This window comes from Micropterus salmoides, unplaced genomic scaffold (genome assembly GCF_014851395.1).
Source record: "Micropterus salmoides isolate LMB-PRFRI ecotype aquatic unplaced genomic scaffold, ASM1485139v1 Ms_hic_scaffold_19, whole genome shotgun sequence".
Classification (NCBI taxonomy): Eukaryota; Metazoa; Chordata; class Actinopteri; order Centrarchiformes; family Centrarchidae; genus Micropterus; species Micropterus salmoides.
In genome coordinates, this window is record NW_024041039.1 from 20,166,020 (window position 1) to 20,180,585 (window position 14,566).

Sequence of the window (14,566 nt, forward strand, 5' to 3'; positions counted from 1 at the left end):
ATTTGCTACTTAAATACATAACAAAATGCCATGTTGATGCTTTGAATAATAGATTTAGAGACATGACTTTAACTTATTAAAGGGGTCTTCTCTTTCTCTAGGTCTAATGGACTCCAACAGTGAAGACGGAGAGTACCAAAATGCTCAATATGCCTTCCAGCAGGATGCAGCCCATTGCAGGGTGACATATCCTTACAGGAGAAACACAAACGAGGTGAGCTGGGTGACACATTATAATATATTAATGTATTTCTGTATGCTGCTTATAATTGTGTTAATTTTCACTATGCTCAATCTATTATTATATGCAGATGGATTATAATAAAAATGAGGAGTTCAACAAGAAGAGGTAGGTTGTGCATGTTTTGTGGATACATTACAGCAACTGCATATAATGTAATTTGGATGTCAACAGATTGAACATTTCACCCTGCCCAGGTATCCAGTGAGTCGCTCTGGCAACAACCCAGGCAGAGTGAAGCGGATTGTGTCATGTAAGAGGAAGACCCATCATCTGACGGTGGCTCGGAGGAAGCAGATCGGGACCGGGAGGGCTTATGATGCTGCAAACAAGGAGAATGAGATGAACTGCATGCAAGACATGCAACAGGAGCTATGTGACATGGACCCTTGGGAGTTCCCACTAAATGTCAGTTATAATCACAAGACTGGTAGAACAGGTTCTGAGCAAGCTGACTACTGTACACTCACTGAGGTTAGAAATACTATTACGGCTCAGACTGTTTCTTGAGGGTATTTTTAATGAATAACTGTGTTACTAATGTGCAGACAGAACCTGAACCTAACAATGTTTTTCAGCTCACTGGGGATCATGGCACAATGACTGATGTGCTCTTCGGAAGACATCTGAGACTGAAAGTGTCTCTAACATTGTGGCAGAGAAATGTCGGAGAGCTGTTGACATACTTTCTGAGGTATGTACACGTAGTGTGTGGTTGGTTTCAAAAATGTGACGTGCACTATGTTCAGTACTATGACCTGCACTATGTTCAGTAACAATACAAAATCACAATAATTAAAATAAAATAAAATAAAAAATAAAATCAGACACAGACTTCAGTGTAGACAACACAAATATACACACTATGAACAAAAACAATATAGACATATTGACAAATAGTGCAGTGAGCAGAGTGCAAAGGATGCAGGAGTATGTACATGTCGTAGGTGGATGTGATATACAGGTACATATACATGCATACATGTACACATGTACACAGTGCAATGAAGCATAGTGCAAAGGATGCTAGAATAAATAAGTATAAGTATTTTGTGCAGGAGTAATGACTTGAGGTAGGTGGATTTGGTATACAGTATCTATAATATGACAATATAACAGTATGAACAGCACTGAAATAGAGAATGGTGAATAAATAATATGTGTTAGCCAGTAAACAGGTGGCTGATAAGAGACAGAGTTACTGGGTTATTGCACAAGAATAGTTCCTAACACCGTGAGTCAGAGTCAGCTGTTTATCAGAGTGATGGCTTGTGGGAAGAAACTGTTCCTAAATCAGTTGGTTTTGGCATACAGTGCTCTGTAGCGCCTACCAGAGGGGAGCAGCTGGAACAGATTGTGTCCGGGGTGAGATGGATCTGCAGTGATGTTTCCTGCCCGTTTCCTGACTCTGGAAATGTATAAGTCCTGCATGGATGGCAGGTCGGCAGCGATGATCTTTTCTGCAGTCCTGACTGTCTGTTGTAGTCTGTCCTTGTCCTTTTTGGTGGCAGATCCAAACCAGACAGTGATGGACGTGCAGAGGACAGACTGGATGATGGGTGTGAAAAAACGGATCAGCAGCTCCTTAGGCAGGTTGAGCTTCCTGAGTTGGCGCAGGAAGTACATCCTCTGCTGGGCCAACAGCCGACACAGGGCTGTTGAGTATGGTGATGGGGGCAGAGTTTGGGGGGGCTCCTCCTGAAGTCCACGATCATCTCGACAGTTTTGAGTGGAGATGTGGGGCCCTGTGGGGCGCCAGTGCTGATAGTCCGGGTGCTGGATGTGATGTTCCCCAGCCTCACCTGCTGACTCCTGTCAGTCAGGACGTTTGTGATCCACTGACAGGTGGAGGCTGGCACAGTGAGCTGGGTGAGTTTGATGCTGAGGATGTCCGGGATGATGGTGTTGAACACCGAGCTGAAGTCCACGAACAGGATCCTTGCATATGTCCCTGGAGAGTCGAGGTGTTGCAGGATGTAATGCAGTCCCAAGTTGACAGCATCATCCACTGACCTGTTAGCCCTGTAGGCAAACTGCAGGGGGTCCAGCAGGGGGCCTGTAATGTCCTTCAGGTGGGCCAACACCAGTCTTTCGAAGGACTTCATGACTACAGATGTCAGGGCGACGGGCCTGTAGTTTTTTGGGGACCAGGATGATTGTGGAGCATTTGAAGCCGGAGGGAACTTCACACAGCTCCAGTGATCTGTTGAAGATCTGTGTGAAGATGGGGGCCAGCTGGTCTGCATAGATTTTCAAGCAAGATGGAGACACACCATCTGGGCCAGGAGCCTTCCTGATCGTCTGCCTTTGGAAGAGGTGGCTCTCGTCCTCTTCACAGATCTTGAGTGCATAGTGTTGGAGCGGGGGAGAGGTGTGACTGTGGGATATTCAAACCTACAATAAAAGCCATTCAGCTCGTCTGCTGGGTGTTGAGTACCAGCAGTGTTGGGGGATGGTCTCCTGTAGTTGGTGAGTGTCCGCAGGCCTCTCCACACTGACGCAGGATCGTTGTCTGCAAAGCTGTTATTTAGCTTTTCAGCGTAGCATCTCTTTGCTGCTTTGACCGCTTTAATTAGTGTGTTCCTAGCCTGGGTGTACAGGACTCTGTTCCCACTTCTGAAGGCCTCCTCCTTGGTCTGACGAAGCTGCCTGAGTTTCAATACTATTGTTACTTCCCTGTCTTTGTACAGAATCCAAGACGTTGGTGTGTTTGTTGACTTTCTCCCACTGATAAGCAAAAGGTGAGTGGATCTGGATTTTGCAAAAGTCTAAGGAATACTGACTACAAGTGGATTTTGCAAAGGTTTGAGGAACACTGCACTTCAGTAAAATTTTCTCTGCAGCATTGATGAGGATTCCCCCAGGATCACCATTGGCTGTTGTGTTGACATCTTTCCATTAGTTAAGAAAGTCCTCATCACTCCATATGAAGAGTGAGTACTCCTTTATTTATTAATTATTTGATTATTACAGAATGAAATACAGATTACTGCTCAGAAGTACAAAGAACTGAAGATTGTCTTTGATTCTCACAGGTACCTGATTGTTGGTTTAAAGTGGATAAATTCAGTTTTGAAAAACTGGTGGGAGGAACTAAGAGCAAGTGGCTATAGTGGATCAACTAAACCTCTGTTGGATAAGTAAGTGTTGCTGTGTTTTATGAGCTGTAAGATACTTTAAAGAGATTAAAGATGTGTATATCCAAGGAACATCAAAGCTGAAAAACAAGTTGGAGGTAAAGAAAATAACTTAATGCTAATTAATAAAAATAGGTGTGATCATCCCCATCATTTGTTCAGTCACTCAACATGTTACATAGATACATAATAGTCACTAAACTGTTTATTTGACTTTGTTACAGAAATTTCCAGGCCTTTAATCAGCAGTTATTGGGGTTGTGGTATCAGGAACCGTTACTGAAATCTGTCCCTGGAACTGCTGGAGACATGGCAAAGGTCAGAGCTGCATGTATAAATAAACCCTCACCACTGTGATTTTTGGCTTTGAGTTTTCTTTCTGAGAAATGTCTTACGTGCATCATCTCTTTACCCTTAGGTCATTGATTCTTTCCTGTCTCAACTTACCTGACGGCAATGAAGAGCTAGATAACAAATCATTCTCTGGGAGCAGACCCACAAAAATTACTAGAATCCTTAGTAGTATCATAAGATGAGGTGATGTCTGTAGAGCTTGATGTATTTATTGGCTTGCAGAGCAACTTGAACAGAAGTACTGAGAATTTGCAATATAAAGTAATTCAATTATGTACCAAATTTGATGTGATTGTTCTGTCATTGTGCATTTTTAGTTTTATCACAGAAACTCCAAGGCTTTTGTGAATTTAAGAATGAATGTTAGCATTTTGTTTCATTGATATGTTGTATCTTTAATTGCCCCATTGATGAATAAAGTTTGTTTAATTATTTTTTTATTTGTCTTTTTGTTAGTTGTAATTCCTTGATTTGTGTTCCATACAATATGATTGTGGTCCTGAGCAAATAAAATAAATGGATGAAACGATATGTTTCCATTTTAATTATGCAAACACAAAAACACACACTATCCTTCACACTGTGAAACTGTACATGCTGTACTTTAACACTCAACACTCTACTTTACCTCAAGTACAGTTGGGTGAAATGACAGGTAGAAGATGACCAGCAACACATTTTATTTGAACCCCTACAGTTCAGTCTCAACTGGACTTCAGCCTCATTCTGTGTTGATGTGATTTAAGTAAGGCAGAGATATGGGTTCACATAGCTCATATCTCTACATTTACATGTGGGTTTATCTCACTTGACACAGATAAGTAGAGTGTTGGTGTCATTGTGATGCGAACCTGAGGTTGAAGTCCATCTGTGGCTCACTCTGAATCTAAACAGTCGAGAGCACTGTTTGCATTCTGGTGCTCTCCATTCAGTCAGTGAGGTCTAATACAGTGGGAGTGTGGGAAAAGATTTGGGTACAGAGAACCACATATTTCTTTTGCCTCATATAGGGGGCTCAATAAGGTAAGCACATTGATTTTACTTTTCAAGATACCTTCCTTTTTTATAGTAGAGTTTTGCTGTGTGTTCTTCATTAGGTTCACCCAATTCAATAAGAAGCTTCCAGTACTGCGGCATTAACTAAACACTGTTGGTTTGACAGTAAAGGAAAGTGAAGGATGAAGTGTTTGAGATTCTGGCTGCCAGCAGCAGCCCTACTACTGCTTAGTGTGGCCGGAGTTGAGCATCTCCAAGCTGAGAACCTGAATCTTATTCCCCCAGATGAGCATAACATGGTCCTGAACCCTGGAATGAGAGGTATTTGTTTGTGTAGACTTTCACTTTCAATTTGACTTTTCTTTTTGCTGTCTATCTCAATAATGTGCTTTGATTGCAGTGGTTGGGAAATGAAATGCACATAAGTTGTGTAAAATCAAACTCTGGCTGATGAAAATGGTACACTGTGTGTGTGTGTGTGTGTGTGTGTGTGTGTGTGTATGACAGCCCTGTGATTGCTTTTAAATAATGAATTACCTTTATCTCAGATTATCTATGTGGATTCTCCTGTGAGTGTGGGTCAAACTCCAGGCTGTATACCCAAATTGCTTAGTGACTCATTAATGATAAGTGTTACCCGTGAAGTGATTTGTGTATGTGAGTAAGATAGTTTGTTTGTTAGTTGTAATAGTTTGGCAATTGATCAAGGTTTTACCATGTTTACCAGGGAAACATTGAGAAAGAGGGTTGGTGTGCTGTTGCCGTTCCTGCTTCTACCGTGGAGCTTTTGACACTCCCACTGGGAGTGCTGAAGTTGAATATTTTCAAATCTACTGATATGTTAATTTGATCAACAGTACTGCCTAGAGACTGCTATGAAATGCTGATGACCTCTTCAGGCCAAGCCAGAGACGGGGTGTACCTGATCCAACCAGGTGACTCCCCCATCGTGGCCTCCTGCGCCATGCAGGAGGGAGGCTGGACCGTGGTGCAGCATATTACTGTCAATAGCAGCGTGAATTTCGATCGTACCTGGGCTGAGTACAAGTATGGCTTTGGGGATGTAACTGGTGATCACTGGCTTGGGAATGAATACCTTCATCAGCTCACACGAGGCCCCGGGCGCTATAAATTGGGAGTAAAACTAGTGGACCGAGACGCCATCACCAAGACAGGGGAGTACGATCCATTCCTGGTGGAGGATGAATCATCAGCATACAGGCTGAGGCTGGGGTTGTTCCAGGGCACAGCTGTAGACGCTCTGACTCTGGACACAGAGAACTACCTGCACGACAACCAAAGATTCACCACTAAAGACAGAGACAACGACAACTACTTTCAAAACTGTGCTAAGCTGGAGTTTCAGGGGGTGCCAGGAGGAGGTTGGTGGTACGACGCCTGTGCTGGGGCCAACCTCAATCGCAGGAATGTCATCTACTGGCAAAAGGACTGCAACAAGGAGCGACTGTGTAAGTACGCATGGATGATGGTGAGACCGTCAGACACAGTGAAACTGATTCACAGTGGAGACTGCAAGAAGGATGAGCTATAAGGACATGATTTGTGATACTGTATCACAGTGGGTTTGGCATCTTTTGAGGGCCATTAGTTTAGTTTATTTGTTTTTTAGGTTTTCTTTTCAGCAAGCACTACAGCAGGCTATGTCAGTGATTTTCTCCAATAGTGATTAAGACCTTCAGTTCACCACATTTTATTCAGAAATGCATCGACATGATCACAAAATACTGAAAAGAACAAACAATTAATCACAAACTTGGAACACAGTATAAAAATGCAGTATGGGTTTAGCTCTATTTTTGTTTCCATCATACACCATGTCAATACATAAAGCAAAGCATTTCATTCCCCAAATTGCAAGTGCAGATTTATGGTTTATCACAGTTACAAAAAAGTTTTTCATGACATTATAGCTTATGACACATGTAAAACATAATTTGCATGTCATCTCCCATCCAATGCTTACAGAACATTTCACATACAGCTTCTTTGCCACAGTACATTACAGGTTTACCAGAAATAAAATGACGATATGATGAGATATTGATTTAGCTACAGTAGTTCAAAGAAAACAAATACTGTATTTCAATGCTCAAAGAAAAAGAAAATATCCTGAGGATGAAGAGTAATAAACAGATAATAATAAACAATTTGTGCTCTTAAATCCTCCACACTTTACCCATTGTAAACACTGACAATGCTTAGCAAGTTTGTCATGTAGTTTGAGTAAATGACTAAAATGAATTCTTAGTTTGTATGGGTTGTAGTATGAACCAGTAGGGTATTCGTTTTTGTAATTTAATTAATGCAAACTTTACTCTTTGTTTTACGTCGAGATTTTGCAGGACAGAAAATGCCAAACATGTAATGTGAAAACAGTGAGGTCAGACAAATGATATTGGCACATGTGAAAAGGCTTTGATTATCATCAAGTTACAATCTCGACTTAGCAAGCAGATCAGGACAACACATATTAGCCCTTTAAAAATAAAATAGCCATTCCAAAATGTGCACCCTCAATACAAACACAAATCATACAGAATAAAACATATCTGCATGTGTTATGATACTTTGGGTGTAAGAGCATCAACTTGGGGGAGGATTTTGGCAGTTGTTAATACTTTTAAACCAGTGTACATTATTAGATTGGTCTCCAGATATCACTCTGTGCATCTTGAATATAAATACAGCAAGAGTGTACATTTTGGGAGGAAATACTGGTGTTTTCTTAACATTTTAGAATCTATTTACAGTGTTACTGATTATATTGGGATGATTTTACAATGTTCTTCCATTCCCAAAGTTTGAGCAGTAATTAACATACACTATAGCACGCCTACTGATTAATGAGTAACACTTGCTCCTTGATATAGTATGTTTACTTTGAAATCACCTAATATGTAGAACTCAAGTTCATAAAGCCAAGATTGTTAATATATTTTATTTACAGCCATCAACTTAGAAAAATAATAGTTCATGTCAGTTTAGAGCTGACCACTGGATTTTGCCCATACCAGTATAGTTTCTCCTCAATCCTTTTCTTCTTCCACTGGCAAAGTAAGAGCATACGGAAGGTCTTCTGGAAAGTCTTGTTACAAAGCGCGTAGCACATGGGGTTGACGGTGCTGTTGACGTAGCACAGCCAGTAGCCCAGATGCCAGAGCGAGAGGGGAATGCAGTCTGAGCAGAAGGTGGAAATAAGCACCATGATGTTATAAGGCGTCCATGTTAGGATGAAGGCCAGCAAGATAGCACTGAGAGTCTGAGCTGCCTTCCTCTCCTTGATCAGCACCATCCGCTTCCTCTTCGTGATCTGGTTCTTCAGCGTGGCGTCTATGGGCTTAGATGCCGACGAGGTGGATGGAACGCTCATGGACTCAGCCGAGGAGAACGTTGACGAAGCCATTTTGGTGTCTCCGTTTTTGCTGTGGTGTTCCACGTGAGTGTCTTTGGCCACAGGCTTGAACTTGTAAGACACACACTTGCTACTCCTCTGAGAGTTACTTTTGGGTGGTGTCTGGAAGAAGCTATCCTCTTCATAGCTGCTGAGCTGCTCGTTCTCGCTGCCCACCCCAGTCTTGATGGTCTCACAAGCCTGGTTCCTGAAGGAGGGCACCTGGAATCCACCTGGAGACACAGGCCTGTCTTCATCCTCGGAGGAGGCATAACTGTTGAAGGTGGTCAGCTGACTAGCTTTGGACCACTCGTCATTGGTGGTGGCTGCTGATTTGGCAGCATTGCTTCTGCTGGAGGAAGACCAAGAGGCTTGATTCCTGTCATTTGAAGCCGATCTTAATTTACAGCTAAAACAGGATCTGATAATGGTCTTCTGAGGCTGGGTGACCCCTGGTTCTGTGGGATAGTTAATCCCCTGCAACTCCGCCAGATCTTTGGTTCTCTTCTCTGTCTCCTTGTAGATTCGACAGTATAGGATTGTCATGACAGATACAGGGATATAAAAGGCAGCAATTGCTGTCCCAAAGGTTATCACAGGCTCAGAGAAAAACTGGATCTGGCATTGCCTCTCAGGGACAGTCCTTTTTCCTACAAAGTACTGCCAGCATAGAATAGGGGGGGCCCAAAGGATAAGTGAAACCAGCCAGGCCAAACCTATCATGATCCCGGCTCGTTTGGGAGTCCGTTTGGCCCTATAGGTCAGAGGTCTGGTGATGGAAAAATATCTATCAAAACTGATCACCAACAGGTTCATGACTGAGGCGTTACTGGCTACATAGTCCACCGCCAACCACAGATCGCAGGCGAGGTTCCCTAAGGCCCAATAGCCCATCAGTATGTAAGAGGTATACAGATTCATGGAGAAAACGCCTATGATGAGGTCAGCAGCTGCCAGACTCAGCAGGTAGTAATTATTCACTGTCTTTAGCTGGCTGTTGACTTTAAAGGAGAGCATCACCAGGACATTCCCCACAATGGTGATGAGACTGACTATAGCTGACACAGTCGCAATAGTGATCACTTCCCAGAGACTGTGAGGAACTAGGTGGCTATCCATTGTACTGGCATTTACAGTGGAGTTCAGTATGTTCTCTCCTTCCATGGTCCTATTGTGTTTGATAGCATCCAAGAATGACAAGGGCATTTGGATTTGTCATTTTCAGGAGGATCTCCTGAAAAGAGAAGAAAGAAAAAGTTAGTGTTGATCCTTCCAAAAAGGTTCCTTTCATAGCCACTAGATGGCAGAAACTCAGCATGTTGAGCATCAAATTTTCATTTTCATAAAATATTCACACTTGGCTTGACACTAAGAAGGAGAATATAAACGTAATATATAATATAGTGTAATATATAATGGATGATACAGTGAATTATATATAAAGTTGGTTTTCTCTGTGATTTGTCATTGCATCTTCTGAATAAATGTCATTAAGCTATTGTCTTTACACAGTCATACACATCTGATCAAGCTTGTGGGTGTACCCATATGGAGTGTTTTAGGCAATCTCTGCAAACATCTGTGACACATTTAAAAAAATCCAGGTCATTACATAATGCTATTCCTTGCTCTAAATCTGTGCTGTTATATTAATAGTGCATAAAGTCTGTTCATAGTTCACTAAGATGTGCATGTCCTTAGTGCTTACTAGCTTTATAGCTTTTGGGGTTCTTCTTTTTGTGTACAATGTGATGCACCTTGTGATGTCCCTGGATAACATGTATGCATCAAATAGTAAGTGTGTAGATGTAGCATTATTTGAAATGTATCTGCTATAATTAGTTAATTGCTGTGGAAACGTTGCACAGAATCATTGGGAGATGGAAAAAAAATTGGTAATACCCCGAAGAGGTTACCAGTTTTTGCAAGATTAACACAAAGAAAGAACAGCTCATTCACAGCTATGGGCACCTTCCACTTCACCTGAGCTGCATGTTATTGGACTGTAGAAGGAAAACGTATTGCCTGGAGGATAAGTTAATCAACAGTGAGTATCAAAGACAGGTCATTACTATATCAATGTGAACAGTTGCACCCAACCAGTTATTAAAATACAATCTGCATGGCCAAGCATTGCCAAGTCAACCTATGTGAACATTTGCATCTCCTGATCACAGACATATTGTACAGTGGCAATCACAAAGGCTAATCAAATATAAATATAACAAGACATTTCTTTATCCTTATTAAGCCAAATGTGACTAAATGTGTTTCATTCAAATTGTTGCAGAACTATTGTTAGAAGAAATCATCTTTGGTGCACTTTAAGGGAGCCAACACTGTACATTCAGCCATGAAATATGTTGAAAGTGTATAAAATGACAGAAGTACCCAACTTTGAGGTTGATGAAACATACAAATCTGCCTACATTTCAAACTCACTGACAGCTAATTTGTCAGCCGTGCATTCACTTCCAATTTATACTTCATTTTTAAGAGTGATGTTCCTAAAATAACCAATTAAGCAAACATTTTCTGTGTGGAGAGCCTCTGCAATCCCCTAGTCATGCAATATACTCCCTTTCTGCAGCAATTTAGTCTATTAGCAGATGTGCATGGGTGGTCATTTCCCTCTTAAAACCATTGCTTGAAAATCTAACTTTAAGGTTGCTGTCTGTCATCAAAACCCAACCACAGATGCACATGTATACAACAGCAGTACATCAAGTTGTATTTTCTAGTGTTTTCTCAAGAAGATTTGGACTTGAAGCTTGGTTTACACTGGTAATGTGAGAGAAGTGGTGAAAGTATGACGGAAAAATCATATCTCTGTTTTAGCAGTAGCTCAGCCTGATTCTGAGTTTGCCATTACTGGTCAACACACAACGTTTAAGCACTGTCATTATGGATAATGAAGACACATCCGTGCTCACAGCAATTGTGCAGTTTTAAGTGTCAAATACTATCAAGGTGGTGCAGTACTTACATGCCTTCCACCAGTAGAGTGCAGCATACATCCTCCACACAATCCTTCACATATGGGCCCTTCACTCTCAGGTTAGAGCAGTGGTGTGCATGCACATTTTATCCCTGGCTGCTGGATGCCCCTATCAATAGTGGCTGAGGGACAAGCCCACTGGAAATTTCTACAGCTTGATGCCTTGCCTTTCATGTCCTACAAATACATGACAGTGCCATGTGGTCTTGCTCTTGCCCTAAAGGTTTTTATCAAATGTGTTGAAGCAGCATTAAATCCCCTGGCTTTGAGTTCATTTGTATATGCAGATGGACGATTAAACTCTCTGGAAAAGACACAGATTTGTACCCATTCAGACTATTCAGTGTTTGAGCGTGAGGTTAGTCTCTGTCCTACCGCTGCACGCTGTTAGTTGAGATAATAAATTCTTATTCCCTCCTTACAGCTTTTTGAAGAGAATGCTGCGCTCTCAGGAAATACCTCAGCCAACTGGGCCATTGGTATTTTCAGCTGTGCCGCTTGTCCTGTTCATGTTACAGTCCAGCATCTGCATCTGGTGTATAACCTTCCAAGCTCTAAATATTCACATTCTCCAGAATCATTTCTTACTATTGAAAATGACCAGTAAAACAGCATTGGCATAAAGGCATCACTAGAGAGTCACAGATGTGTGAAGCTCTCAGTGTGGGGAAAATTGAACTCTGGGGCAGAAAACCACCACAGAGGAAAAAAAAACAAACATGTGGGTTGAAGCAATTGAATCTTCAGGCCAGGCAGAACTGGCACTTGGGTGTGGACTGACTGAGAGGACAGTCAGTCTAACCCCTCAAAACATGCCCACAGAGAAGCAGGGCAAGCGGTCAACACATTCATTAGGATGCATAGGCTCTCAAAGAGAGTAAATCAGATCCCAGCTGACCAATTCAGGCTACTCCACAGAGACCTGGTGTGTAGAAGCGCTCTCAGTGAAGGACTGAAAAGCAGACAGTATGGTGTGTCTCAGCACACCACAGTAAGTTTTAGAAAACTGAGTGCAATCACAGACAGATGGCTACGCTTTCTCATTGATTGCTGAGATACCAAACAGAGAACCTAAGGTTACTAAATGTAGCCTAACTCTGGCTCTGTGGGGTGATGATGTATTTCATCCTGCAGTTTCCTCATCACATTGGGCATGAAATAAAGTTGGCTGAAGATAAAGCTGGATGAACATTTCTGAACTGCTGGATTTGCTGATACATGTTAATCCCAAACCACCTAACCTGTGAGTATTGTATTGTGCTCCTTTCTTTCACGTGATATCTTTCATGTCTTATGTGAAATGAAGAGCTCTCTTAACTGCTGTCTCCAATGGAGAGTTCTTCCTAAAACGTATAGCAATTTCAACCCACAGGGCGGCTGTGGCTCAGGCGGTAGAGCGGGTTGGCCGTTAATCGGAAGGTTCAATCCCTGGTTGCGTGTCGAAGTGTCCTTGGGCAAGATACTGAACCCCGAATTGCCCCTGGCTATTCCGCCAGTGTATGAGTGAGTGTGAATGTTAGTTTCCGTTTGAGCAGTGTATGAATGTGTGTGACTGGTGAATGCAGATGTAGTGTAAAAGCGCTTTGAGTGGTCGAAAAGACTAGAAAGGCGCTATACAAGTACGGAGCATTTACAATGGGAAGGAGAAATAACATCCTCACTACCTCAGTGGCATTCTTCTGACAGTGCCGGGTTAACAGGAGTGCCAGCCTGAGGCCCACACAAATAACATTCCAGTCACTGCGGGGGTCCTTCTGCAGGACTTGGATTGTCCCTCAGTGTTATAGTCTGGCATTTCATATCACATCACTCAAGTCCCCACATCGTTACACTGTTCAGCATAGGAGGTGCCACTAATCTCTGTTTCCTGGTATGCACACGTATCCTTAGTCGCTTTGTTCTTATTGTTTACCTTTGCAGTGTCAAACGGTAGACAAACTGAGGTGTGGACCCAAATGCAGACACTTGCAAGGTTGAGGTTTTAATGATTTATTAAAACAAAAACTTAGCTGAAACCAGCTTCCAAAGAGCACAAGGCAAGAATCCAAAAAAAGGTAAATCCAAAGAAAGATAATCCAAAGTAAGCAGGCTAATCCAAAAAAGAAGGAAAAATGTACAGGGCACAGAGAAAAGCAGAAAAATCAACATCAGACAAGGACGAAATACTGAACAGAACTAAAGGCTTAAATACACAGGCAAACGAGCAGGGAGGGAGTGCACAGGTGAACTACATGAGGAGCTAAAGAAACACAAAACCCAGAACCATAACAGACTAAAAACAGGGGAAAAAACATGAACACAAAACCAAAGTCCTAACATGCAGAGAATCTGAAAATGAGGTTAAATGGCACATTTTTTCCCCTTCCGTTAATAGGGAATGAATGATTTTACTTAGTCAGTGTGTCTCAGCTATTATATATATATATATATTATAACATTTTTAGCCTTGCTGGCTGGTTGGTCAGAGGGTCCACCACTTTTATCTTGACTGAAATATGTTAACAAGTACCGGATGGATTGGCACAAAATTTGACACAGATATTCACGTCCCCCTCAGAATGAATTGTTCTAACTTTGGTGATCCACTGACTTGTCATCTAGTGCCACTATCAGGTCAACAATTTAGGCTCAATGCTAGGGCAAATGCTTTGGTTTATGACCAAATACTTGCTTCAGCTGTACTCTGTGTTTAGTGCTAATTAGCAAATTTTAGCATGGTAACACACTAAACTCAGACTGTTAAAATGGTAAACATCAGCATGTTAGCATTGTCAATTTTTAGCATTTTAGCATGTCGACGCTAGCATTAAGGTCAAAGCACTCCTGTGCCAAAGTATTGCAACAAGAAAAATGCTACCATGGCTTTGTGTTGTTGTTTTCTCCTTAATATATTTGTATTTTTATTCTCATATTTAGTATTTTATATTTACGTTTATATTTAATATTTAAGTATATTTTTAGATTATGAGTAAGAACCTGTCTCGTGGCTTAAGTGCAATAACTGATGACCAATGACCTTTGTGCAATACATTTTACTTTATTTATTGTTACTGTGAGCTGCTAAAATGAGATTGCTCCAACAGAATTTCATTGTATGAATGCATGCAATGACAATAAAGATCTACCTATCAATCTATATCTTAGTGGTAGCAGGGAAATAACATACACAGAAGTATTTCAGGTGTTAGCCAGTCTGCTGTGTGTTTAATGCTAATTGAAATCTAGAATAAAAATATTTTGAGTGTTTTATTTTACTTTTTTCACAAAAAGTGAATAGGCTGGACCATCAGTAGGCCCATGTTCAATGCCACAAATATAATGAATTATTGATAACAGGAACAGCATTTGGAAATGACAAAATTCCTGAGTCACTGATGACTGTACTGTTAAACATACACACACAAACACGCACAAAGAATAGACTTGTT

General features: G+C 41.5%; 3 protein-coding genes across 7 annotated transcripts in view; 2 read left to right on the plus strand and 1 right to left on the minus strand.

Moving 5' to 3' along the window:
• The window catches only part of LOC119910885 (KATNB1-like protein 1), a 48,796-nt gene extending 44,535 nt beyond the window's left edge, over positions 1 to 4,261 (plus strand). For all 4 annotated transcript variants that reach the window (XM_038729714.1, XM_038729715.1, XM_038729716.1 and 1 more), the window contains exons 2-10: positions 102 to 214; positions 312 to 349; positions 439 to 715; positions 820 to 935; positions 2,932 to 2,982; positions 3,085 to 3,174; positions 3,277 to 3,381; positions 3,603 to 3,696; positions 3,797 to 4,261. In XM_038729714.1, coding sequence (XP_038585642.1) covers positions 107 to 214; positions 312 to 349; positions 439 to 715; positions 820 to 935; positions 2,932 to 2,982; positions 3,085 to 3,174; positions 3,277 to 3,381; positions 3,603 to 3,696; positions 3,797 to 3,829 — 912 coding nt within the window. In that variant the 5' untranslated portion in view covers positions 102 to 106 and the 3' untranslated portion in view covers positions 3,830 to 4,261. The remainder of the gene's footprint in view (positions 1 to 101; positions 215 to 311; positions 350 to 438; positions 716 to 819; positions 936 to 2,931; positions 2,983 to 3,084; positions 3,175 to 3,276; positions 3,382 to 3,602; positions 3,697 to 3,796) is intronic.
• A 338-nt stretch (positions 4,262 to 4,599) lies between these two features.
• zgc:194887 (uncharacterized protein LOC571819 homolog) lies at positions 4,600 to 6,305 on the plus strand. 2 transcript variants are annotated; one of them, XM_038729717.1, is made up of 3 exons: positions 4,600 to 4,755; positions 4,895 to 5,049; positions 5,586 to 6,305. In XM_038729717.1, exons 2-3 carry the CDS (start codon positions 4,911 to 4,913, stop codon positions 6,278 to 6,280), a joined length of 834 nt encoding a protein of 277 aa, XP_038585645.1. In that variant the 5' UTR covers positions 4,600 to 4,755; positions 4,895 to 4,910; the 3' UTR covers positions 6,281 to 6,305. The 2 variants fall into 2 exon arrangements, with proteins under 2 accessions (XP_038585645.1, XP_038585646.1); XM_038729718.1 differs by having other exon boundaries at positions 4,641 to 4,755; positions 4,830 to 5,049.
• Positions 6,306 to 6,588: 283 nt separating this feature from the next.
• On the minus strand, positions 6,589 to 10,598 carry chrm5a (cholinergic receptor, muscarinic 5a). The gene has a single exon (XM_038729710.1). It carries the CDS (start codon positions 9,344 to 9,346, stop codon positions 7,721 to 7,723), a length of 1,626 nt encoding a protein of 541 aa, XP_038585638.1. The 5' UTR covers positions 9,347 to 10,598; the 3' UTR covers positions 6,589 to 7,720.
• Between the last annotated feature and the right edge of the window lie 3,968 nt (positions 10,599 to 14,566).